We start from the raw sequence: 26,435 nt of genomic DNA, 5'->3' as shown, positions 1-26,435 counted from the left end.
TAATTCATTGTAAATAATGGGGGTTTTAATTGAATTTATTATCTAAAAAATAAATATATTCACAAAATATCGATAGTTGGTAGTAGAGATAGATTAATTCAAGTTATCCTTTATAAATTCTCTGAAAAGAGTATCAAAAATATTAAAAGGTAAATAATAATCGGGAATTTTTTATGGGGGTAGGCAAAGATTTTTGAAGGGGGTTTGCATCCAGTGAAAATCCTGTCATGTAGACGCTGGGGCTCAGCCCCTTATAGAATTTCTTTCCTGTTGATACCACGGTTTACTTAAATTTACCTCATTAAAAATTTATAGACTCATTTTTTAGTAAAACTATTTCTAAATTTCTTAAAAATTTTTTAGAGTTCACCTTTTTATTCTGATAAGACAGTAGCATCTCTATAAATAAGTATTTATCATATGTTTTAACATTCATTCACTCATACTATTTGAGGAGAGATTATCGTTGAACATTGATCAATCAATATAAATACTTTTATGACCATATAGCTTAAATGCCTATTAACAAAAGCATATCTAATCTTATTCAAAATTCTAATAGGCCAACCAGTTAAAAATTATTTTTATTACTTTTTAGATATAGTCTGAATTATATAAATATTAAATATTTTATATTTAAGATTCTGACTTTAAGCAACAAAAGCTTCCCGCCTGGCAACCAATATTAACAGCTAACTCTGTGTTGCCATGGTTTTTTGTTATTGGCTGTCTATTCATTCCAATTGGGATAGGATTGTTGATAACTTCTCAAAGTGTTAATGAGTTTATAATAGAATATACACATTGTTTAGCGAATAATGGGCAAAAATGTAGTGAACTCATTAAAGACCTAACATCAAATTTTGCATACTGTCATTGCAAGATATCATTTTCTCTAGATAGGGATTTCAAGGTAAAATTATGTTAATTTGAATATATTCATTATTCAGTTGTTTAATTTCTTTCATTTTTATTGTCTAAACATATAGTTCAACCTTTTTTATTGTAAATTTCTTACTTAAACAAACAACCAATTATAACTCCAAAAAAAAGATATTTAATCCATTTTAAATTATCATTTAATTTAAGTTAAATGATCATTTCTCTTATTTATTTAGTTTATTTTATTTATCAATTAAACTGAAATAATCTAAATGACACCACAATGTTTTTGAATCACAAATAGGGTGTTCCATTATTAAATATTTGATGAGAGTCAATATTTACTGTTTTTTAAAGAAGATTAAACGAATGTTATTTATTTTTTGGATATTTCTGATTTTATATATAATTTATTTATTTTTTTCATAATTTTATAATATTAAATGAACAAAAATGCAATTTATTAAGCCACATTATTTAGAATATATATGGCAGGAAGGTTTGATCATCCTTTGACCATTGATTGGGTTATAAATCCCTAACTATATTCATTCTGCATGTCATACAATCTTTCTTTAGTGGAAATGTTTGGTTGTAAAGAAAGGCCTTAATTCTTATGCAACCAATATCATTATACCATGTTCACAACATTGAGATAGGAAAATGTGGTGCATTGTACCCCTAGTCCTTGGAAATCATTCAAGACCATTAAGGATGCCATTTAATAATGACACTACTAGATATAAGAGTCAGTATGACACCTTCTTGATCTAAATAATCGAAACCTTAAGCTTATTTTTCAAACTATATCTTTTTAGTTTTTAAAGAAAAAGAAATTAATATTTTGGCAAAAATACACTAAACTTTAAGCACATGTTGAAGCATTGGATACACTTTAAAAAGAGGAAAATTGCTATTATGGTGATTTAATCCAATATTATTTGTAACCAGGAAAATAATTATTAACGACCAAACACTACAGAGCTATGGTATTGCAGAATTATTTAAATTTCTAAATAAATGCTAACACATTTATTATATTATTTTTATGTAAAATAGACTGGAAAAAAGCGTTATACCATCAATTTATTTGAAGCTAGGCAAGCATTCCTTGCCATAATTTCTCATTCATTCCTTAAATTACGCCTGTGATTATTACCCTTTGATTTTAGAAATAATGACGATGACAACTGTAATATTCTTAGAAATAAGATCCCCTGAATATTTTTCTAAACCCAGTCACTGACTCACCACCTCAGCAAATGATTTACTTATATTTCCAGAGTTGGAGTTGGACTCCACAAAAAATTTAAATGAAGTCTCGAAATTGAAGTAATTTTATATTTTCATGATTCTATCACTTTAAGCTGTGCATATACATCCTTCGTTGACAATGAATAAAAATTTACCATATTCCGCTATCGCAGAAAGTTTTTTTTTCTTCTTTCGTTAAATTGGACCAAATAGAAGAAGATTAAATGACGATCAATTTGAAAAATTAGTTCTCTTACCAAAAGCTTATAATATTTGATTGTTATTGTATTAAGCTCGATATAAATAAATAAACCAGTGTGTATTTATTGTATATACTTCCTTTCATTATTTTAATGACCTGCAGGAAAATAAATGTTTAAATTTTTTTTTAATGTAACGAAAAGCTTTGGTAACTGTTATATGTATTGAATAACGTTATCGTAACCAGAGTAAGTTAACTGTTACATTTTGTACTTGAGTAACAATAACAGTTACATTTTTATATTAACATGCTTAACCCTGCTGGTATGCCAAAAAATCAGAACATATGAATTAAAATATTAAATGATTACACAATAATATTTATTTATTTTTTTCACAAAATAATTTTTAAAAAAAATTTTATGGGGTGGGTTTATTAACCAAATGAAAGTGACAAAAAATGGATGTTTTAATCATATGATTTGTGTACCACTTTTTTTTTGTAACCCTAAAACATTGACCACTTAACTGAAAGTATCAGATCTTCAAGTACTAAGAGCTACCCAAATAACAAAAAATCTAATCTAGCTGCAGTTTTCCAAACTGACTCGATCCCTCCTATCAATCTTTATCTTACTAACCGATTGAGGGAGTTTAAGATTCTTATGTCATTTTTTCCTACTTTGAAGGTTTATCTCTCAATAAGATTCATAACTAGCTAATAGTTAGATAACATTTAGGCCATATGGCTCCCAAGGGTCTAACTCTGTTTGTTTTTAGACATAAAATAAGTAATAGCGCTTAAATTGAAACTTTTTCTTTTTTTTGCGTTTTTACTAAATAATATATATTATAAAATGGTAACCTGGAAATCACTCAAAGCACTTCTTTTTTTTTCAAGGAATAACAACCTCTAAACGCATGTTCAATTTATAAAACTATAACTTACAGACAATTCTCTTGAAGTCTATCGCTTAAAGCAGAAGATTTATATCGAAATTCTTAATTGGAGCGGAGCTATAATTTTATATTTTTTTAAAAAAATATGTATATACATATATATTATTCTTAATTATTGTTCATCAATTTGATCAATAAAAAAAAATATAAGATAAGAATAATTTTTTTTTTAGTTTAATCCAAATGTAATAACGATATATTTTTTTTTCCTTCTGATTATCATGAACTTTCTGCTTGTAACATAATTATGCCATCTAAGGTACATTTATCTATCGATATATCTTCATACAAAAATTTGTATTATCTTTATATTATATATATAAAAAAATTTTTTTTTGTTGGCTTCGACGTGATCTAGTCAGACGTGTACATATATTACGCGCTCACTAATTTCTACCAAAATCACAGGCGTTACGTCAAATCGAAAGACGATTATCAATTGCAAGGCAAACTGGTCCCTGGCGGCCTCGGATCCAATTTCATCGATTGCGAACCCTTCGCTTACGTCAACGGCACCGTGCCAATCGCTCCTTGCGGTGCTATAGCTAACTCTCTCTTCAACGGTTATCACATTATTTTTTGTTAACAGCTCGATTTTAAAAGTCACTCCAATCAAAATCTTAAGGGCGGTAGTAGTGTTGTCCTTATTTTGGTCAAACTCTAACACCGCTTAGCCATTTAATTGAGGTTTAAGCCAATTTTAACTAATCAGAAAAGGGAGATTAATTTATTTGGATTGGATGGGACATCATATTTAAATGGCATGAGAAAGAGAGTAAAATATTTTCTAGAGGAGGCTTTATTGACGTAACCATGTTGACGTCATCTACACTCTCTACACCCATATATCGGCGACGTTCTTGAGTAAGGTTTAACATCAAATTACTTTAAAAAATATTTTCATTTAATCTTATTATTTTAAACTAATTTTCTATGAAAAAAATTATCAGATTCCTTCGAACTGTATTATCGCAAAAGCGCTGATTCTAGTATAAGGGTGGATTTATTGCGAACGGGTATTGCCTGGAGAACCGATATCAGGATCAAATATAAAAACCCGCCCGGCCCTTCATTGCAAGAAGGTTGGTTATTTAATGAAAATAAAAACATCGTTGCAACGTTAATTTTAACATTACACATTTGATTGTTCAGCTTTCAAGGGCACTACCAAACCTCCCAATTGGAAAAACCCGGTTTGGGAACTCGACCCGACGGATCCTGAGAACAACGGATTTAAAAATCAAGATTTGATGGTTTGGATGAGGACCTCCGCTTTTCCCACTTTCCGCAAATTGTTTCGGCGGGTAGATCATTCCAACGGGGATAATCACTTCAGGAGGTCGTTGCCCAAGGGAAACTATTCGGTCGTCATCAAATACGGTATATAGAGATATTTAATTATTTGGGCTCGCGAATAAGAAATGAGCAGCTATTAACTAGACTAATGAAACGATTCATTCATTTAATCCATTTAAATGAGCTGGTGACGCTATTTTTAGTGTTCCCATTATATAATATTAAAAGTATATGAAAACTTTAAATAAAAATACCGGAAAATGGCGTCACCATTAGATTTGCATATTTCAACGACTCTTCAAAAAAAATATGAATGAATCGTCAAACTAAGTAAGTATTATTATGTCATTTGGGTAACAGCTTCTTCTTCAAATCCGATGTTTTTAGGTTCGGTTTAGGTCAGGATAACCATTCAACCCGTTTCAGTTTAAGGTGGATCTAAAAGAAATCAGTTCGGGTTCAGGTTTAGAAAGCCATTATTTCAAATAAATGATAATTTTACAGGTGTTTAATTCACTATATATTTCAATATAGACATCGGTATAAGGAGACCAGGAAGAAAATATTTTTTTAATATTTTTTGTCCAAAAGTTCATTGCAAATCTAGCCAAATGGAGGATTTTTATAAAATATGCTATAAGAAACAATTTAACTATTATACTGCAATTAAATTATTACAGAAATTATTAACTTTTTACAGGTAATTATTAATGGAAGGGAATTTTTTTCCTATCTTGGTTGGTCTAGCCAAAATTTACACAAATTTATTTGTGGGGGACTATATTTAAGAATAATATTATAATATTTATATATATATATGATATTTAAGTATAGGCAATCTATTGTAGCCTTTGGAAAGATAAAAATTTTATTGCAGGGCAGTGCGTGTATTTCTTCGATATTTTCTTAATGTGGTGTGCATAGGGTAAATATTGATGTAGATAATGTAATGAGTATAATTATAATAATAGAAGTAAGTAATAATAGTGGCCTTTGCAATAATCGGCGACTTTTTAAAAGCACCATCTTCAACAAGTTATAGGGTAATGAACAAGCACGTTTAACGCATAATTTATTTGCATTAATATCGTTATATTCAATATGAATCGGGAATTATTTACATTTAGAACTGAAGGTTTAAAAAAAATCATATCTGTACAAAAAAATAAATTAGAATCAAATATGTCGAAAGCCCCGATTTCGTCCATTTAAAAAAAAAGAAGAAGGCTAAATTAAAATCATAGGCAAAAAGTATTAACCTAAGCTCCAGATTTGGTCTAAAGAGGGCAAAATGTTTTCTGCTAACTTTTATGCGAAATTTCGAGGCTCAGATAATTATTTTATTTATTTTTGCTAAAATCTTGATTTAGAGTCTCCTCATATACAATAATAATTACATTGAAACCAGGCCGAGCTAGTTTTTTGAAAATTTGATCACATAGAGTTGGTTAAAGATTTGGGATGGTTCTCTTGCCACGAGTATGAATGATAATGAATTGATGAAAAAGCTTGATAAAAATTTATAAAATGAGATAGGATAAATATGAAAGGAAGAATAAAAGATGCAATGAATAGCATTGGTGAGAAAAATTACGATGCGCAATGCAGGGTTTGGTTAAACCAAAAATTTTTTTAGCTTTTAAATAAACACCTTTTTCTTTTTGAATATTCAACGAAGGAAAAGAAAAAATTAAAAATGGAAGTAAATGAAATGCAAAACAGGTTAAAGTATCATTTCTGATTAAAAAATAATACTAACAGCTACTTATTTAAGTGCGGAAATAGGAAATGTGAGATCAAAGATTTTGAAAGCAGGGTAAATTTATAGGAAGGAGTGGGATAAAATAAATATAGAATGGAATATAATGAAATGGAAGAAGAAAACAAAAAAAGAGATTACGAAATGAAATAATATAAGGATTTTTATTTTTAAAGCATATCCCGTCACCATTTTTCACGGCACGAAAAGTATCATAATCTCCAACACATCATGGCTCGGCGGCAAAAACGCTTTCTTGGGTATAGCTTATATCGTCACGGGATCTTTCTGCCTTATCTTAGGCGCCGTTTTCATAGTCGTACACAAGAAATATGGAAACAAGTTTACGTTTTTTTTTCATTAAAAAAACGAATAACCGCGCTATCTGTTCTAAAGTTGTTTGTTGGAAATAGTGATGCGAAATCGCTTCATTTGAGCCGATTTCTTTCTCTTTCTTTTCTTGCTCTCTTTTCTTTCTTTCTAATCGACTTCAAATGGGGTCATTTAGCCACACTAGTTGTAAAGTTCGATCAAAAAAAAAATAGATTAGAGCTAATAGAAAATTAGAACTTAAAAAATACAAACAATTTTGCCTATGTAGGTGTTGTTGTTAAACGGCTCGTTTTGAGCCGATTTTTAAAAACGGCTAATTCAATATTTTAGCCAGAAAAATATTGCCCAAGCCTCAAGATTTCGATAATATAATGTATAGACCTTTGTTCCTTCTATGAGCAAAATCTTCAGGCTTGTGTAATATTTTTTTGGATGAAGTATTGAGTTAAGCCGTTTAACAACACTAGATGTAGGGATAAAATGTAAATCTTTTTTTTATGTAACGTAACCTAATACATATAAAGAGTGAAATATATATTTTTTTGTTTATTTAATATACGATTGAAAGGATGATAGCCCAAATCAAGGAATGTTCGACTGAATGAATTTTTTTTTAAATTGTGGATGAAATATATTCAAAATTAAACACGTATTATGAGGAATGGGGATTAAAGGTTAGAGAGATTTTGCGTTAGGGTTAAGATCCGCTAAAAATAAATAGATTAGTTTTTAAATAAAATCAAGTTATTTTGTTTTTATATTTAATAACCTATCAAATTGGACAGGTCATGCATTAAATAAATTTACGAAATAGAAATTTAAAGAAATCAGATGTTGTAACGGCAATTTTAATGAGTTGGAACCACAATCTATTTGAATATTGAATCCATAAATATAATTCTTAATTTAAATTTGCTCCTTTTTTTAAAACCATTTTTTCCTTCCCTAACAAAGAGTTATGATTAGTTAATATATTATAACCCAGGTTGGCTTTAAAAAAAAACCATCGCGTTTTGAAATCTTTATAAATCTGGCTTATAAAATTTTGTAGTTTAGTAAAGATTATTATTTTTTTTCCTTTTAGTTTTCACCTTTTCTGGTGGTATGCTCCTTCAATCTCTCTCCACTTTATTACTCATACTATCTATTTTTATATTTCTGATCGATTCCATTTGGATCTCCCATCGGAGTAATCGCTATCGAGGCCATGTGTCTTGGTCTCACACTGAAAGATTATATAGAAACAAAAATATCCTCTTTTTTTAAGAATTTGATTGAGATAAAGAGTACTAAAAATTTTACAGAGAAAATGACTCAATAGGAGTGCTTTTAAGCGGCTCGATTTTATTCTTAAAATCATTCTCAATATTTTATCTAGAAAAATATTACCTATACCTCGAGATTTTGCTAATAGATGCCCAAACCTTTCTGCCATCTATAAGCAAACTCTTCAGGCTTGCATAATATTTTTTTTCGGAATTAAAATATTGAATTAGCCGATTTTATAAATCGGTTCATCTACCTGTTTAACAACGCTACAAAAACCCTCAATAAATTGTTTTGGACTAAACTATCTAATTTGTTTGTTAAACCTAAAATTTTGATATACTAGCGTTCCATCATAATGAAAACCTAGACCGTTTCAAAAAAAAAATTAGGTCTTGAGTGTAGTTGGGCCACTTACTATATTTTTAGATGATAGCCGGCTAAACCATTTTCTGTTAAACAATCTTGATCAAATTTCTTAAAAATAATTTGAGGATATTTTAAAATAAATGTATTTATTTAACAAAATGTAGAATTTCATATTTAAAAAGGCGAATAACTCTTTTTTAGAGTTATCGTCCGCACAAATTGAGCCTTTACGTTTTGCCATGATTTTTTAATACAAAAAAAGCAACGCATCCCTTATTTAAATTGAGGTTGCGGTTACCTTTTAATTAATATCGTCGATTCAAGATTTTAAATAAGTTCTAAAAAAAAGGATTTGTCTTTGAAAATTATATTATCGTCTGCGTTCCTATTTTTTTAATATCTAAATATTCCTTTTTAAGATATAAGTAAGTTATTTATATTAAATTTTTATATAATATTTTAAAGCGAAGAATAAAAAAAAAGTAATGAAAAAGCACACCTATTTGCGTTTTTTAAATGGTTGCTAACCCCAAACGGTAATTTTACCAATTTGCACAAAGTCATTTGAAAAGCATTATTGGCGCTTGCAACGCAGCTTTTGAAACTAAATTTTTTCGCACTATTATTAAGCTTCCAAAACGCAACGTTTTTTTGTTAAAAGCCATCCCGGTTTGCGGAACCTTAAATATTTTTATAGGGTAAATTTAAAACTTAACAAAACATGGTACGAAAAAAAAAATACCTGACATGTGTCATTCTTAAACTTAAATGCGGAGTTTGAAAAAAAAGCTCATACTCATAAATATTTTGAAGATTTTTTTTTTCAAACTCTGCTTAAATGAGATATATGTATAGTAGTTAGAATAAATATCCTCCATTTTAATAATTGATATTTAGGATAGTGATCTGCATCGGGCCTAATTTTTCAAGCCCGGCCCGGCCAAAATTTATTAAATATAAAAATTAATTTTTTTAAAAAAATTATAATTACTCAAAATAAAAGATGTATGTCACATCATATGGAATCTAGTTTCTATAAATAAAATCAAATATTTTTATTTTGCATAAAAATTTCAACATCAAATTGATAAATTTAGATATATTTAAAAAAATTCCATGGCCCGACCTGACCCGAATTTTTAAAAAAATATTAAACCCGACCCAGCCCGAGCCCTATTTATTTTTAAAATATGCCCGGCCCGGGTAAAACCTTTGCAGATCTCTAATTTAGGACGTGCCACCTTTTACCCACACCATGTTAATTTATTTATTTTTATTATATCAAAAATCAATCAGATTAAAAATTCTCACGAAATCGGAAGTGCGCTTAACGGCCGAATCATGAAAAGACCTGAATTTCCCGCTTTAAAAATGTTTTCATTTCCTCTCTTCTTCCCTTTTTCTAAATTTTTATATTAAATTACATTGTCAAAGTATTCCCTTAAAAATATGCTTTCATTGGGGTAAACAGAAAAGGAGAAATTTAGAAAAATATATGCGCACAAAAATTTCTGAAGTTATTATAACGCGAACCCTAGATCTGTTCAAATTTTTATGCGTTTTTTACTTTTTTTTACTTTTCGTTAATTTTCTAAGATGTTTTATATGGAAATGTCCATCACGTCTTACGATAGAAAGCTAACTAAAAGTAAGCCTCTGGGCATAGCTTAAAATAAGTTATATTTACTAATTTTCTCACATTTGCGCGAGGATCAAAAGGTAAAAAAAAATATTGCCTCGGACTTAGTTTAAAAGTTGTATCTTTTTTAGGATATTCTCACATTTTGGGCGATGAATGACAAATATTTAGGACGCCCTATTTGTAATATTTTGTAAATTAGTCAATTTTTTTTTGATTCCAAAAAAAAAGAAATTATATTTATAAAAATTATTTATATAAACAAACCTTTAAATTCGAACGATAAATTCAAAATACAAAATAAATATCTTGTAATATTTTCTTTTATGATTTTAAAGAAAAAAAAAGGTTTATAAAAAATACAAATGGTTTAAATTTTTTGTTATGATAAATTTAAATATATTTTTTATTATTTTTAAAAATAAATTTTGTAATTTAATTTTAAAAGAGCATTTTTTTTTTGTTGTAATATTTATATAAAAAAATATTATAATTTATTTTATTTTTACTTCTTAAAATTATAATATTTATATTTACTTCTTAAAAATATAATATTTATTATTTAGGGAAGATATCATTTTTTTTCTCATAAATTGCTATGTAATTATATTATAAAGTATATAAAATATGATATTATTATATTACATTATATTGACAATAAAGTTTATTATATTAAATGATCTTATTGATTGATTGAAAGAATGAATAAATGAAAATGTAATCCAAGTTCACCTGCTAGTTGGAGTTGGAACACTGTAAATTTCATTTTTTTTTAGTTTATTATAAATTAATAGCCCGACAGCCAGTATTTCATAGCTATAAAAAGTAAATATATATGATATCTACAGAGATTTAAATATTTATAGTAATTTTGAGTTAATACCCATGACATATAATAATATCTAAACTGACGATTCATTCATAAAATGCATTTTTAAGCATGTATGAATGCACATCAGCTGGGGACGCCATTAATACCATCTTGAGTGCCCCTATGATAATTTGTGTTAGTACCAAACATTTAAAGTAAGTATATGTCATTGGTTAATACTCTTCTGTTCAACAAAATTTATATTTTAATTTGAAATATAATTATTTTAAAAAAAATAGTTAGAATTTTATAAAGTAAGCGAAATAATTCAACCAAAAAAAAATGGTTTAAGAAAATATTTCAATTTTTTTTTAATAAAGATTTATATTATGATTCTCGAGCTTAGAATTGGTTTAAAAAATATAGAAATTTATCGTCATTTATACTAGATTATGTTTAGATTTTTAAAAACGGCAAAATATTGTATCCATAAAAATTATGCAAGCCTGGAAATTTTTCTTGTAGAAGGTAGAAAGGTTTGAACATTTATTAATGAAATCTTGTGTCTTGCATAATATCTCTGGCTAAAATATTGAATAAGCCGTTTTCAAAAATTGAGCCGTTTAACAAGACTAAATAGCATTAAACTAGGGCGCTATAAAAATTAGTTAAATTAAAGAACACTGTGAGGTGAGTGGGCGTGATTTTTTGAAGATTAGATCCCCCCCCTCCCGGGAAAGAATAGTGGAAAAAAAGAGAAGATTAAAAATTATCCATTCTAAAAACTCAACTCCAATTTTGAAATTTCTAAATGCCAAAAATTAGATTTAAAAGTTATTTTTAAGTAGCGTGCTACCAGGCTACCACTAACGCTTTTTGACAAAATTAGGTGTTACGCTATAAGCTACCTTTTTAGTGTTTGCTATATTTTATGAAATATAAAGATGACCAGAAATGTAATATGTCTTACCCTAAATTCATAGTTGGATTGCGATTTAGCCATTTTCATTCATATTGCAAAGCGATTTTATTAATTCATAAAATGGTATCCATCGTCAAATTATTATTTTAAAATAATATCTTATTTAAATTTTGTAAAAACAGTAAATCATGGATGCAAATGGAAAATTTATAACTGTTGATGTAGGAAGTTCTGATAGCGAATCTGATGGAGTCTGCCAACTCCAAAATATGGAGAAATTCAATTACCTTCTCCAAAAAGTTTTCCAAATTCCAACCTAATTTTCCCATATTTTTATGTTGCTGATGATGCCCATCCTTTAAAGTCATGTTTTAGTATATATTGACTTAATATCATATTTATATAATATATAAGAGCAATTATTATAGACATTATTTATGGACAGTATTTTAATTATCAAGAATTTAAAATTTTATATAGTATTTTTATATTAAAATTTTACATATTATTTTAAGGTAACTTTACACCACAATAAGAGGCCTATAATTATAGAATATCTCATGCACGGATACAAGTGGAATGTGCATGAGGTATCTTTAGGGCTAAATGGATGATCTTTGATTGTCTTATAGATACTTAATTACTACTAACTGAAAATATAATACAAACTTGTACATTACTCCATAATACTATTATTAATAAGGAAAGATTTATTCCTATTAATCCCAAAAAAATCATCCCATGTAAATTTATTTTAGCAACAATCAATTAAATCAACAATATTGCAAAATTATGCTTATATTTAAACAAAATCCTAGAAATATATCATATATATAATTATGTTTTTTATAAATTTTCCTTTAATATAGTCTAAACTCATTATATGTTTAGGAATATATCATTATAAAATCTATGGCATATAATTATATTTAAAAAAACAAATAAGGTATCTATATTTATGAAATTATATTTTATTTCTAATAATATAAATATATATAAAATATCTATTTAAAATAATATAAATATATACAAAATAATTTTATTCAATTAAAACTTTTTATAATATCATATATTTGATTAGTTAAATCTTTTTTCTCCTTTTTTGTACATTCATCCAATTTTTCTCTCAACATAGTACATATGCCATATTCAGTTTTTTTATTTTGAAGCCTCTTTATGTTTAATATTCTTTCATCTTCTTCTAATTTTATAAGTGTTATTTTAAACTTTTTATAATAAATAGAAATTAATTACCAATGTCATTAAATTTTCTCTTAGGACATTTATATGAACCATGAGATTCAACAGAAGATAGAGACTCTTCAATATAAATAATATATATTATTAAAAGTTATTAATTACCAGTCTCAGTACCAAGCTCAATTAATGCAGGTTTTTTGGTAATATCATCCAATATATTCCCACTATCAATGAGATCGGCTAAATAATAAATATATTACCAATTCAAATGCTATATTTTACATTCATTTATCTCCCCTGTATTTTCATTAAACACCCCTGTTACATCTGGTGTATGAGGGTTTGATCTTCTCCTCTTCAAGATCATTTTGTAGAAAAATAATAATTTGAGAGTTGATACCATTTTGAATTAATAAAATCGCTTTGCATATGAATGTAAATCGCTGCGATCGATCCAGCTGATCGGTCGCTGCGATATCGCGATTAAATCGCAATCGCTCTTCACTATGAATTCATCAGGGTAAATAACTATTATGGTCAATTCAAGGAAAGTGGTAATGAATGAATGAAATTATAAATCAGATGACCTGTCAGATTTGACAAGTTAATGTTCAAATGGCGAATAAAAAAAATACAAATGTTGTGGATAGCAAAGCAGAACTCATTGAATTAGTCAAAAAAAGAAAGGAAATAGCTGTAAAATGAGATTATTTTTACGTAAATTTATCCATATCCTCATTTCCTTGCATGCTTAGGAAACTTGCAAATTTGGAAAGACAAATCTATGCATTTGAAGGTGGTTATCTCGAGGATACTTCACAATTTGGTAATATTGTCAGAGGATGGAACAAATATCTTTTTACCAACAAGTAACCTAAAAATTAATTGATATATGTATCAATATTGCTATCCAAAATATTATTTTATACTTATATCATTATTTATGTTCTTGTAGAATTATAATTAACTTCGAATTATATCTAAAAAATAGTCTGGAAGATCAATGCTTTTTTTTGTAATACAATATGGACCTCCCATAAAAAAATAATTTAGAATGCCTCTTATATGTTAATGATTTATACAATGATCATAAAGTACCAATTTATTTGACAAAATTCATACTCCAAGTTAAAATAATAAAAATATCATTACCCTTATTCCCTTTGTTCAATGAAACTTTCCATTATAAAAAAATTAAAAGGTGTATAATAATCTAAAAATTTCTATATTATTTCACAAATTTAAATTTTTTTTAATTTATAAACCTTGATATTGACAGAAATAAATATACTTTTATTCATACCTAGATAAATTTTTCTTTTTTTAATTATCAAAACAATTTTTAAACATAGTTAAATAATGCTATTGCCCCTATTTTCCCAAATATTTGAATAAAGTCCATTTTAAAAAACAAAATAACATTTTTTAGCTAGGTTTTCTAATTTTATATTTTTTTATGAACAGATTTGTTCAAGTGGGATAATCCCATGTTTAGGGCCTGCTAAAGATCTAAAAAAAATTTTAGACACAAGCCGTCACAAATCCTAGTGTTAAAAAATTGAGTCTAATATGTCATATGGCCAACCTTTTTTAAAAATAATTTAATAGATATATCTCTGTATATGGAACCCTTTGAAATTAATTACATTATTCCATAGATTCAATTTTTATCTCAATAAGGTGATCACCTGTTTTTTGTGATAATGAATTTGACAAGCTTTTCCTTTTAATATAAGAAAATCTTCATGAACTCTTCTGATTTTTATTTTTAGAATAAGAATATAATGATAATTAATTATGTCCTTTTATAAATTGATATTATCCATTTCTTTAATTTAAAATTTTTAGTCTTATTTTATATTTTTTGTAATATTAGATGTAAAATATTATCTGTGTACATTAATACTCAAAAAATTGTTTACTTTATCTAATGTATCTGATTTTCCCTTATCTGGATTTACCTCGAGATATGAAACTTAATTTTTTTTATTTCCGATCAATTATATTTAAATTTATATCTTATTATTATATATATATTTTTCAAATCAACCCCTTGACAATTTTCCAATAAAAAGGTTCTTTATTTTTTTAAACCTTATTTTTCTTTTAATTTTTCCTTCTAAATATTTGCAGTCTAAATATTTTTAAAAACAAAATTGGCAGAAAAGACAACTATAATCATTTATTTCGTTTTTTTTCTCTCTTTTTATATCTACTATAAAATTAAAATAATTAATCTAAAAAACATCAATTTTTCTATTAATCCTTTTTTAAATAATAATAATATATCGAAAGAATGATGGCACAAAATAATCAAAAAAATTAGTATTGTTAAACGGCTAACTCTATATTTTAGCCAGAAAAAATATTGCTTAAACTTCGATATTTCTATAATATATGTCTAGACCTTTATTTCTTCTATGAACAAAATCTTCACGCTTGCGTAATATTTTTCTGAATGAAATATTGAGTCAGCGGTTTTTAAAAATCGGCTCAAAACGAGCTGTTTAACAACACTAAAAAAATTATTTATCATCAAAAATGAATGACTTTACAACTTAACATAAAAAACGATACACATAACAATTATTTTTTTTAAGTTAGTTTGAATATTATTTTATATACAGAACCATGAAGATATTGGAAATAACTTTAAATATACATTATACTAATTCTTATATTGTATATACCTCCATTTAAGGGTATGAATATATAAATAATTTAAATACTATAAATTAATAATTATATTTCATTTAAATCAATTAATATTATGTTTAAATTGTTATTTATATTTAAAAAGAATAAATAATTAAAATATATAATTCAATAATATTCATCCGCAAGTTGGCCTTTATTGTTTTATTTTAATATAAAAATAAATTATAAATTTTTTTTACCATTTTTAATCAAGTACAGTGGCGTAGCTAGGAATTTTCCTTAGAGGGGGTCCATACATATAAAAGCTGGGGAGCTTCGCCCACCAGATTCCCTTTAACGGGTCTTCGGCCCTTTTGCCCGGCCTTCGGCTGGGTTTATCTTACAAATCATAACCATATCTTCGATAATATATAACAAATATATTTTTTTAAATGCATCAATAATGTTATTATAATTTAGTAGATTATTCTCAATGACTTTATAATAATACTATCCAGAATAATTTCAATAGTAATATAATATCCTTCGACAAACATCAAAACCAGAAAAATATAATAGATATAAAATCACTTTTAAGTCTTTTGAACGTATAATCTAAAAGAAATTTTTGCTCTGGGAGGGGTCCAAACCCGAAAACCACCCCCGTAGCTACGCCACTGATCAAGTAATATCTACCTATAAAAGTCAAATATAAATTAAGATTTTAATAAAACAGATAAATAAATGAATAAAGTTCAATGTAAAAAAAGGTAAGATGAATGAATGTTTTTTTATTGTTTCTGAACCATTTATATAAATATGATTCTAAGGAATGACATATTTTATCAATATGTATGAAGAATTTATTATAATACTTTTATATATATATCAGGATCAAATAATAATATAAAAATCGTAATTAAAGGTTCAATCGATACTTATATTTAACTTTTAATTATTAAATGTTATAGTAATAATTTTTTTTCTATCATCTTCCGGTTATTATGCTATAAAATATACAAGTTTCTTTAAGATTTAAGACACTAAACATACTTGAAAAAAAATTTTTTTTCTTAATATCTTTGGATAAAATATATATGCATAAAAAAATAGTGATTTTGCTCCCATAGTTCTATTAGCAATAACTTTTATAGAATTTTAAAATAGCTGTAAAATCTTAAATTAACAGTTAAAATAAGTTTATTTTTAAAATTTTCAATTAAAACTACATAAATTTTCATTTTATATGTTTTCTTTCACCTGAATATCTAACGATCTTATTTTGCCAATAATCGGAATCTCCGTAATCAAGAAATAACGTTTTCATAGAATCTTAATGTTATTTTTATTTTTTCCATCTTATGTTAATAAATCGAAGGAGACTATTTACCTCTAATGTTAAATTATTTACATCAACGAGATTCGATCCTAAGACTTAACGTTCTATAGGCAAACATTCTTTCCAACTCAGCCCCCCCCCCCTTCTATCTTATTTTGTAATACAATTCTTATATATGAAACTATATTAATGTAATTATATCAATGTTTATTTTTTTTATTGGAAGCTCCAGGCTTGGGGAAAAAAATTAAAATTTTAGCGGTTTACCAGGTTTGAGAAAAAAATTTTAAGATTATAATGGGTCGAACTGGGCTTGGAAAATATTTTTATAAATTATATTGGGCTGGGCTTGGGGAAATTTTTCAAATAATTATCAGCTTAGACGCTTGGGAATTTTTTTATTCGTAACTGGAGATCAGACATTGACCTAAATAATTTTTTTTGCAAGTCTGAGCTAAGTCTAATGAAAAAACTAAGGCCCATATTTTATTCCAGTTCTCAACTACTAAATTTATTATGATCTTTGGTTGGGGTTAGGGAAATTTTTTCAAAATTATTATGGCCTTGAAACTTGCTTAGGAATTTTTTCAATATTAAATATTAGGCATAGCCTATTAATATTTTAACAAATTATATTGATCAAAAAGCTTTAAATATATTTTGACCCAAAACATAGCATTTACACTTAGTTTTAATGAATTGGACCTGGCCTGAAAGCGGGGGTTATAAAGAATAAAAATTGAATATTATTTTCAAATAATGTATAACAACTATCATAAGAGTAAGGAGAAAATTCTCATTTCCCGTCATTTTTGACGGGCTCAGCAATGCTGACTGACGGAAGCTCTGGTAATCTTAGTTATATATTTTTCATTTTGCTCATCAAGAACAACGGGTCATTATACTTTAAATTAAGAATATCTTATGAGGTGTGATTTACAAATTTACCTCTTTTTCTCCCAAATTTTAATATTTTTATAAAATATAATAATAAAGTATATTTAGTACCATATACACAAACTAATTACCCCTCAACCCCGTCATTTTTGACGAGTTATATTGAATCAATGTTGCGATCTTTCCAATAAAACAAACCTTGGAAATTTTAATTTTTATTAAAAATATTGTTTTGTATAAGGAAGTATTTATTTGAATATAAAATTTTTAGGTTCTGAACGTATCATCTGCATTTTTAGTCTGGGAGGGTTTTAACACCCCAAATGGCTATGCCACTATTTAGGTCGATATCAGAGTTGTTAAACGCTATTTGTTAAAAAAAGTAGCGCGTTACCGCTATCGCTATTTGTCAAAAAAAGTAGCTCGCTAATAGCTACTTTTTATAAACAAATTTTTTATTTTTTGCTTATAATGTTATTGTATAGTAAATTTATAAAAATCAACATTTATAAATATTAAAATAAAGTTAGTTTTGATTATAAAAAAATTTATGTAATAAAAATAAATATTTATGGTAATTTGTTGCATTTTAATAATAAATCATTTCAATATTATCATCCCCAAGTCTAGAGCGACGATCAGAAAGTATAAGTTTTGCCTTATTAAATAATCTCTCGACACTAGCACTTGAGGGTAAGGGCGTATTTAATCTTATATACATATTTTTAATATAAGATAGATTATCAATATTTTTATTTGCAAGTTCTGGCATCTTATTATCATTTTGAGGGCTAATGCCACAGATCTTCTTTTTAAAGTTCTAGGGTGTTGTGTTTTAACTAGTTTATAATAGTTATTATGTCTTTGTTCTAGTGATATGTTTTTATATTACCATTTATATTTTTGTTTTCTTTGTTCAATTAGAAGTGATGTGTTTTTCTCATTATCATGTATATCTTTTTTTTTCTTTGTTCACGTATACCGAGGCTGTTTTGATTTCATCCTCAAAACTGTTTCTAGCCAGTTTTCGAGATGGGCCTGGATTATTAATATTCTTTTTATTATTATTTAATTTATCTATACAAAGACCTCGAAAAATCAAATTCGGGATCGAAATATTTTTATTATTTTCTTTTTCTTTTGTCCGATATCGGGAATAAAATTTTACTTTTGATTAACGATGAATTAAAATATTGTGAATATTTTTATTCTTTTTCTGTGCTGTTATGAAATTTACAAAAATAAATTGGTGTTAAATTCACGTCGTAGTCCAGGGGAGACCATGACTAAAACCATACCCAAACTCGGTCTTCAGGATCCCGTCATCGACCGTCCCGGACCCCCGATCACGGACAGTGTTTTCCCCTCCCTGCCGGTGGTACCCGGGGCTGTGAAACTTCAACAGGTCTAGCCAATGGCCTGTGATTCCCAAATAAGCTCAAAAATATTTAATCAGATCAATTTATAAATATAAATAAGTTTTTACCTTCTGTTATATGTTCAACTATCTCCCGTGGTACATATATACGATAACTCTACTATTAGAGCATCTTCCATCATTTTAAAGTTATCTGCTATTTTATTCATTAGTGTCTGGCGGCATAAAATTGTTGTACCAGGGGATAGAGTTTTAATTAACATGGTAAATGATGGATTATCAACTAAGGACATTGGCTGAACTGTATAATTTATAAAATCAACAATAACTTTATCAGCCAATTTCTGAGAAATATTGTCATTTGCATTATTAATTAATTTGGTTTGAATTGAATTAGTCTTTTTGGATGTAGAGTCACCTATACCAAAATTATTTAGATGTTTCTCGATTTCCTTAAAACTCATGAACAGTCTTATAAAATAAATATTATTAGAATGTAAAAATGACAATTTACCTTTAGGTGTTTCTTGAGGTTATACTGGATTGATTTGAGGAAATATTTTTTTTTACACTTTAAACAAACAAATTTGAAACCAGTTTTGGTTATATATTTATTTTAAAAAATTTTCAAATCTAGGGAATGGGAAATTTGTATTATAGCTATTAAGAACATTTTCTTCCCTGGTATCTTCCATTTCATTAATATCATTGTCTGAATCACTTTCAACGATTCGGATATCCATAGGCGATGACATTTTAAATAATTAACACGTGATTTAGGTTTATAATATAAATGAAAATATAAATTACAAATTGAAATTATATTTTAATTTCAAAATTAAATAATAAATCATAAAATTTATAATTAATTTATGATAATAATTTAAATTTTAATGTTTACACTTACCATCATTATATTTTTTAAAAGTAGCGAAGTAGCGGCTACTTAGCTACTTTCAAAAAAAGTAGCGCGCTAAAAAATTATATAATTACAAAAAAAGTAGCCTCTATTAGCTATAGCTAAAAGTTAGCGTGCTAAACAACTCTGGTCGATATCCGTTATCAAATTGAATAGGTGGGATGGATGATATTTTTTTCGGTTTCAATTTATTTAAGAATAAGGATAAATTATACAAACGAATCTAAGGATTCCATATGATCACGTGTGATTATTATGCAAGTTTTGGACATATAAATTTATTTTTTTTAAATTAATCAAAAAAAAATTAGGTCCGCATTCGGTAAAAATAAAGGATCCTCTTTCGATAAACCTATCCACAGAAAATTTAAAGAGAGTGAAAGGCTCTTTTCCCATTCATCTGTTACATCTCGAGCTGCCATATCCAATATTCCTCAAGATGTTGGTAAAACCTAAGAATTAATCTTTTTTTATAATCAGAGTTTAGGGATTTAGACAAATAAAAAGGTTCTAGTAGTGTTGTTAATTTGCTTGGTTGTAAAATTTACGAACCAATTTTGTGCTCAGGCCTGCTCGGAGCACAGACCCTTGGTTCAGACACGTAGTCGGACCCTTGGTTCAGACCCTTGGTCTGGCCCTAGGTTCAGACCCTTGGTCGGACCGTTGGTTCAGACCCTTGGTCGGGCCCTTGGTTCAGACCCGTGGTCGGATCCTTGGTTCAGACCCGTGGTCGGACCCTTGGTTCAGACCTGGGGTTGTTTTTGTTGTTAGATAATATAGCCCTGCAAGCAAGTTAGTTTCGGGATTAAAAAATTTATATCTGGTCGAGTTATGGTTTAATTTATAAAATCCAAAATTATAGTTTACTGAGAATTAACGGAAGAAGATACTATAAAATTTAATATAAAAATTAAAATGCTTTTTATTTTAATAAATTTAAATATTTTCAGACTCAGGTCAGGGCTAAAGAAAGGAGGAAGGTGCTAGTAGTGCCTAAAAATCAATTGGTATATATCAATAACTGAGATAGGGTTTTAGAATAAGTTACAATGGGCTCTGGCTAAATAAAAATTTAATTTGCATAGCCTCTACTTGGGTAGAGTAAACATGTTTTTTTAATCACAGTTAGTGTGACTTTGTAGCGAAATATACAAAAATGAAATTTTTATAAGGAAAACTAAGAAAAATTATAAACCTTATTTATTAATCTTATTCTAATTATAAATAAAAAAGCAATAATTTTTTTTTAACCCTTGAAAATGAAATATTATTATAATATCTTATAGCGTGTGTTATATAAATACAGATTGTAAAAAAATAATCACATAATGTAATAAAATAATAATATACAATATCTTTAAAAAAAATATTTATAAAAAGTTTTATTCTGTAAAAATACCCCTCGTTCTAGTTCTAAATATTAAAATTGTTATATTACCTTTAAATGACAAGCTTATTTTTTAATTCCCGGGCCTATAAAGATTGTGATCCGTTTGTGCTTAATTCTCCGCCAATCAAAAATTCTTCCAACATTTCCAACGCCTCCCTTAACAGTAGCAGCACTTCTTCGCTTCACAAAACGAATGATTTGGTCAAAAGCGAAAATGCATCATCTAACATCGCATTGGTAAATAAGAATCATAAATCTCCCGAAAGCGACATAAAATACTTGACTAAACCTATGGAAACCTTGTCCTCTACGAGCGCCATCTCGAATAATGTGAACAGCCCTTACACCTCGAAAAACTCCAAAAACGCTCCCAGTAGTGCCAACATATTCAACTCCTTAAATTCAAATGCGGATAAGCCGATCGTTCCAGCAAATTTGATAAAACCCGCCAGCATTCAACACAAAAGAGTCTATAAAAGAGCCAGATACAAATGATTCTAGTTTCTTTTAGCCATTAATTCTAGATATACTTGAATTGTTTTCAAGTTCCTCATTTATGTTTCGATAGACCCATCATGATATTGTTCTCAAATATATTTATTAAACATTGTAAATGTATATTCTTAATTTACAATGATATTCTAATAAACTTTTCTAGTGATATTATACGGCTCGATTTTTAATTAATGGCCATCCCAATTATTTTAACCAAAAAAATATTACAACAAGCTTTAGAGTTTCTGCTCATAGATAATAGAGTTTGGACATTACTAACGAAATCTCAATGTTCGCATTATATTATTTTGAATAAAATTAGCTAAATCGAGTAGCTTCACAACCCTATCTCATTCCTTATCCATATTAAACAAAAAAAAATTTTTTCATTATAATTGATACTTGTGAAATTTTTAATTTTGACAAAATTCATAAGTCCTAGGCATAGTTCTTATATTTTTTTTTGCAAAAATTTGTCGATATGGAAACTTTAAAAAATTTCCTCTTATTTTTACATAAATTTTGATGTTTCTTAAGACATAACGACTCCCTTTAATATCATGATTATATGTTTTTTGCACATGTTCTATTCTTTCATTTACCTTAACCTCTTTTAAAATAATTCAAAATCAGAGACCTGCAGAGGTACCATATGTGCGGCCCAGCCCGGAAAATTTTTTTCCAGCCCGGCCCAGCCCGGATTATTTTTTATAAAATATTTTCAGGCCTGGATTGGCCCGTGTAAATTTTTAAAAATTTAAATATTGCTTGCAAGTTTGTTCAAAATAAAAGGCTTTTTACGACTCAACATTAGAAATGAATAAGAATCATTTTTAATCTTCCAAAGCTAGATTTATAGTATTTTTCAAATCTGCACAAAGTTTGAGTGAGCCATCACTCTTAAAAACAGGTGTGAGAGGACTTGCCCAGCGAACATCTTGAACGGGTTCAATGATTTAATCATCGATCCATTTTTGCAATTCTTTTATACGGAACACACCTTGATGGTATCATTTTTGGTTTAAACTTTGAAAGTGTATTTAACGTCGCTACGAAATATCGGTGTTTTGTTGAATTTCAAGTTATATTGTTTTATTATATTTTGTATTGTATCATTATAATCTTCCTCAATTAGATTCACAAATTTGTTTAGTATATTCCTAAAAACGTTTATCGAGATCCTTCCTAAAAGTTTATTTCTTGTCACTTAGGGAGGGCAGTGTAAGCATATAAAATTGAGTTTTCTCTTCGGAACTAATACTTTTATCATTTTTGCATCATAGCCAGTGAGTTTTGTATCCGATTTTTAAGATTTTAAGTCCAATCTTTCTTGCAATATTAATCGGTAGTATCGTAAATCTTGATACTATTAGCATTACCGTTGGCATATCATTTAGCGTGACTATATTATCATCATGTTATAATCATCATCTATATTGCTTATATCCAATTAATAAATTATATTCCTTTTTCTCTATTTTATCATTGTTGTCTTTTATTTCTTCTAAACGGTATTAATTTTCTTCGAATATCGGGTTGGTTACTATGTTTTGATATCTATTGTTTTGTGATTGGTTATATTTATTGTTGTATCTTGGTATAAATCTTGAATCATTGTACTATCTATCATATTTGTAATTATTATCATAATTATTGTTATAATTGTCCCTGTTATTAAATCTTTAAAATTATTATATCCTCTATCGTTATTGTAAAACTTCTAATTGAAGGTGTTTGGATATCTTAAGTTGAAATTGTTTAGATATCTTGGGTGATAATTGTTTCCTTGATAACAACTATACTTCTAATAGTTGTTATATCTTGTCTATTAACGTAATTCGCTTGCATATTTGGTCCCCTATTGTAGTTATCCTACTTCACCATCTGTCGATCTGTATCCACCTTTTTGTTTTGCCCATCTTGTTTTATTGATGAAGTTTCATCTTCTATTTTTATGTTTTATATCTACTTCCTTCCTTCCCTATATTCAAAACTTCATTTATGGTAATATTGTATATGCGAGAAATTTTCTGACGAATACTCTTATTTATAAATGATATTTCACTTTATTTATCGCTCTGCTATAATCGATGAATTTACATTTATTATTTAATATACATATGCTACTTACCCAGTTGCTAAACGTTTCACCTTTATTTTGAATGGCAGCATTGAATTCCTTCAAATATGATTTTTCTGGGTGCAGTAACGAGCAAAATTGTAAGATTACTGAATTCTATTGGTGTGTGTTATATTTGAATGTTTATTATATTTTAAAAAGGTTATGCTATTTGAATTATATATTTCGTACATTTTATATTATCTTATGGAGGTCAATGTAATTGCATATTATTAGAAGTTAAATGACATAATTATAAAAGACTATATATAGGAAACAATTTTATAATAAAGAATCTATTGTTTTGACAATAAAAAAATGGCGACGAAATAAAAAAAAATCTAAGTCGCGCGGTTTTCGGTCTTCGGTCAAGTTTAATAATATATAGAATTATAATTTTTTTTCTGTTTATAAAAAAAATATATATATATATATATTTAGAAATTATGGATAAAATTATTCTCCAGGACTTTAAAAAGGAGGATTGTTCTATCGAGGACTACGTTGATTTTATCAAATATATACTAAATGTGAAAAATATTCCTAAAACTGACGCCACTTTAAAAAAATTATTTATAGCTTATGGAGGAATAAACATTATAACTGATATCAAAAAATTACTCTATCCTAGGAATATAGAGGAGGTAGGATGGATTGACATATATAAAATAGCAAAACAACTATATAAAGATGAAAGAACTATTTTGGCATCAAGAATTGATTTCATTAGATTAAGTCGCGGGGCTACTGATTCCGTAATGAGCTATTTGAAAAATATAAAGGAGTTAGCCCGAAGATGCGAATTTGAAGACAATGTAGAACTGAGAATTCGAGATCAATTAATCGCCGGACTAAAGATGTCACAACTGGATAAAGAACTACGATTAAGATATCCAGATACTAAAGACGAAGACCAACCGTTAAGCTTAAACAAAGTGGTAGAATTAGCTTTAGCGATGGAACGAGCCGACTTAGAAATAAATAATACTGCTAAAATGGTATATAAAATAAAAGAGCCGAATAAACATGATAATGATAATCGGATAAATCAACATAATAAAAATAATCGGCAGTATAATAATAATGATAAACGGCACTATCAAAATGATAATAAAGCATATGTAAAAAGAGAACTAGTGCCCGGGTATAATAACTACCATACAAATAATAATAGTAATTGGAGAAAACCATGCTATTTCTGTAATCGGTTTCACGCTATAAGAAATTGTCCCGCCTACGGAAAATTATGCAGCAAATGTAGGAAACCAAACCACTTTGCCGTATGTTGTAAAGCTAAAGAAAAGATTTACGGAACAAATTACAATAATAAAGAAGACGATTCAGATGTCTCAATAAGAAAAATATACAAATATGGGCAACATCCAACAATTGAGGTATTAATAAACAACCAGAAAATTAAAATGGAATATGATACTGGCTCGGCAGTAACCATTATTAATGAAATAATATGGAATAAAATCGGAAGGCCAAAACTTAGAAGAGCTAAAGCACCAACTACATATGGAAATAATAGAATAAAAATTATGGGTGAAGCTGATGTAAAAGTACAATTAAAAATGACATAAAATTGCTTCCACTATTGGTCACACAAACAAATGATGCAGCTCTATTTTGATTTCCATGGATTATCGAATTTGACTTATCGTTACCAAAAAATGTAAAAATCAATATGATCAACAATAGATATAAATACAATGATAATGGTAACGTAAATATTGACAAACTATATACAGAATTTGCTACGGTGTTTGATAATAAATTAGGATTAATAAAAAATGTCGAACCAGTAAAACTACAATTGGAAGAAAATACAAAACCAATTGCACTGCCAGCTAGAAGAGTACCGTTGCCTTTAAAAGTAGAAATTGAAAATGAACTGAAACGTTTGGAAGAAAATAATATAATCAAGAAAATAGATCCATCAACAACAAGAGTAACCTGGAGTACTCCAATGGTAGTGGTACGTAAAACTTCAGGCGAACTACGATTATGTGGAGATTTTAAAGTAACGTTAAATAAATTTCTACTAAAAGATTATCACATTCTACCAACGTTTGAAGAATTAATAGCAAAAATAGCGAATGGAAATAAATATACAACATTAGATCTAAAAGATGCATACCTACAAATGAGCATTGACGATGAATCACAAGAATTATTAACAATGGTAACACCAAATGGATATTACCGCTATTTACGATTACCTTTTGGTATAGCTACAGCACCAATAATATTTCAACGATATATGGACGATTTACTGGCTGATTGTAAAGATACAGCAGTTTATTTAGATGATGTTATAATCACAGGAAAAAATGATACTGAACATATTAAGAATATAAAACAAG

General features: G+C 27.6%; 3 protein-coding genes across 3 annotated transcripts; 2 read left to right on the top strand and 1 right to left on the bottom strand.

Moving 5' to 3' along the window:
* Positions 1–425: 425 nt before the first annotated feature.
* Positions 426–10,285, top strand: LOC135923208 (cell cycle control protein 50A-like). Its single transcript, XM_065457840.1, has 7 exons — positions 426–570; positions 642–913; positions 3,656–3,860; positions 4,248–4,379; positions 4,450–4,677; positions 6,529–6,694; positions 9,617–10,285. The coding sequence occupies exons 1-7, from the start codon at positions 516–518 to the stop codon at positions 9,663–9,665; spliced, it is 1,107 nt and encodes a 368-aa protein (XP_065313912.1). The 5' UTR covers positions 426–515; the 3' UTR covers positions 9,666–10,285.
* A 2,450-nt stretch (positions 10,286–12,735) lies between these two features.
* LOC135924505 (uncharacterized) lies at positions 12,736–13,448 on the bottom strand. Its single transcript, XM_065459561.1, has 4 exons — positions 13,175–13,448; positions 13,055–13,132; positions 12,947–13,012; positions 12,736–12,893 (listed from the first exon to the last, which is right to left on the bottom strand). The coding sequence occupies exons 1-4, from the start codon at positions 13,293–13,295 to the stop codon at positions 12,736–12,738; spliced, it is 423 nt and encodes a 140-aa protein (XP_065315633.1). The 5' UTR covers positions 13,296–13,448.
* Positions 13,449–13,587: 139 nt separating this feature from the next.
* LOC135924934 (chromatin modification-related protein MEAF6-like) lies at positions 13,588–22,016 on the top strand. The gene is made up of 3 exons (XM_065460077.1): positions 13,588–13,761; positions 20,374–20,507; positions 21,544–22,016. Exons 1-3 carry the CDS (start codon positions 13,640–13,642, stop codon positions 21,945–21,947), a joined length of 660 nt encoding a protein of 219 aa, XP_065316149.1. The 5' UTR covers positions 13,588–13,639; the 3' UTR covers positions 21,948–22,016.
* The last annotated feature ends 4,419 nt before the right edge of the window (positions 22,017–26,435 follow it).

The sequence above is a fragment of the Gordionus sp. m RMFG-2023 genome, chromosome 2, assembly GCF_954871325.1.
Source record: "Gordionus sp. m RMFG-2023 chromosome 2, tfGorSpeb1-WG-v2, whole genome shotgun sequence".
Lineage (NCBI taxonomy): Eukaryota > Metazoa > Nematomorpha > Gordioida > Chordodea > Parachordodidae > Gordionus > Gordionus sp. m RMFG-2023.
Note: the sequence above shows the minus strand (reverse complement) of the source record. Positions and strands in the feature narration are given on the sequence as shown.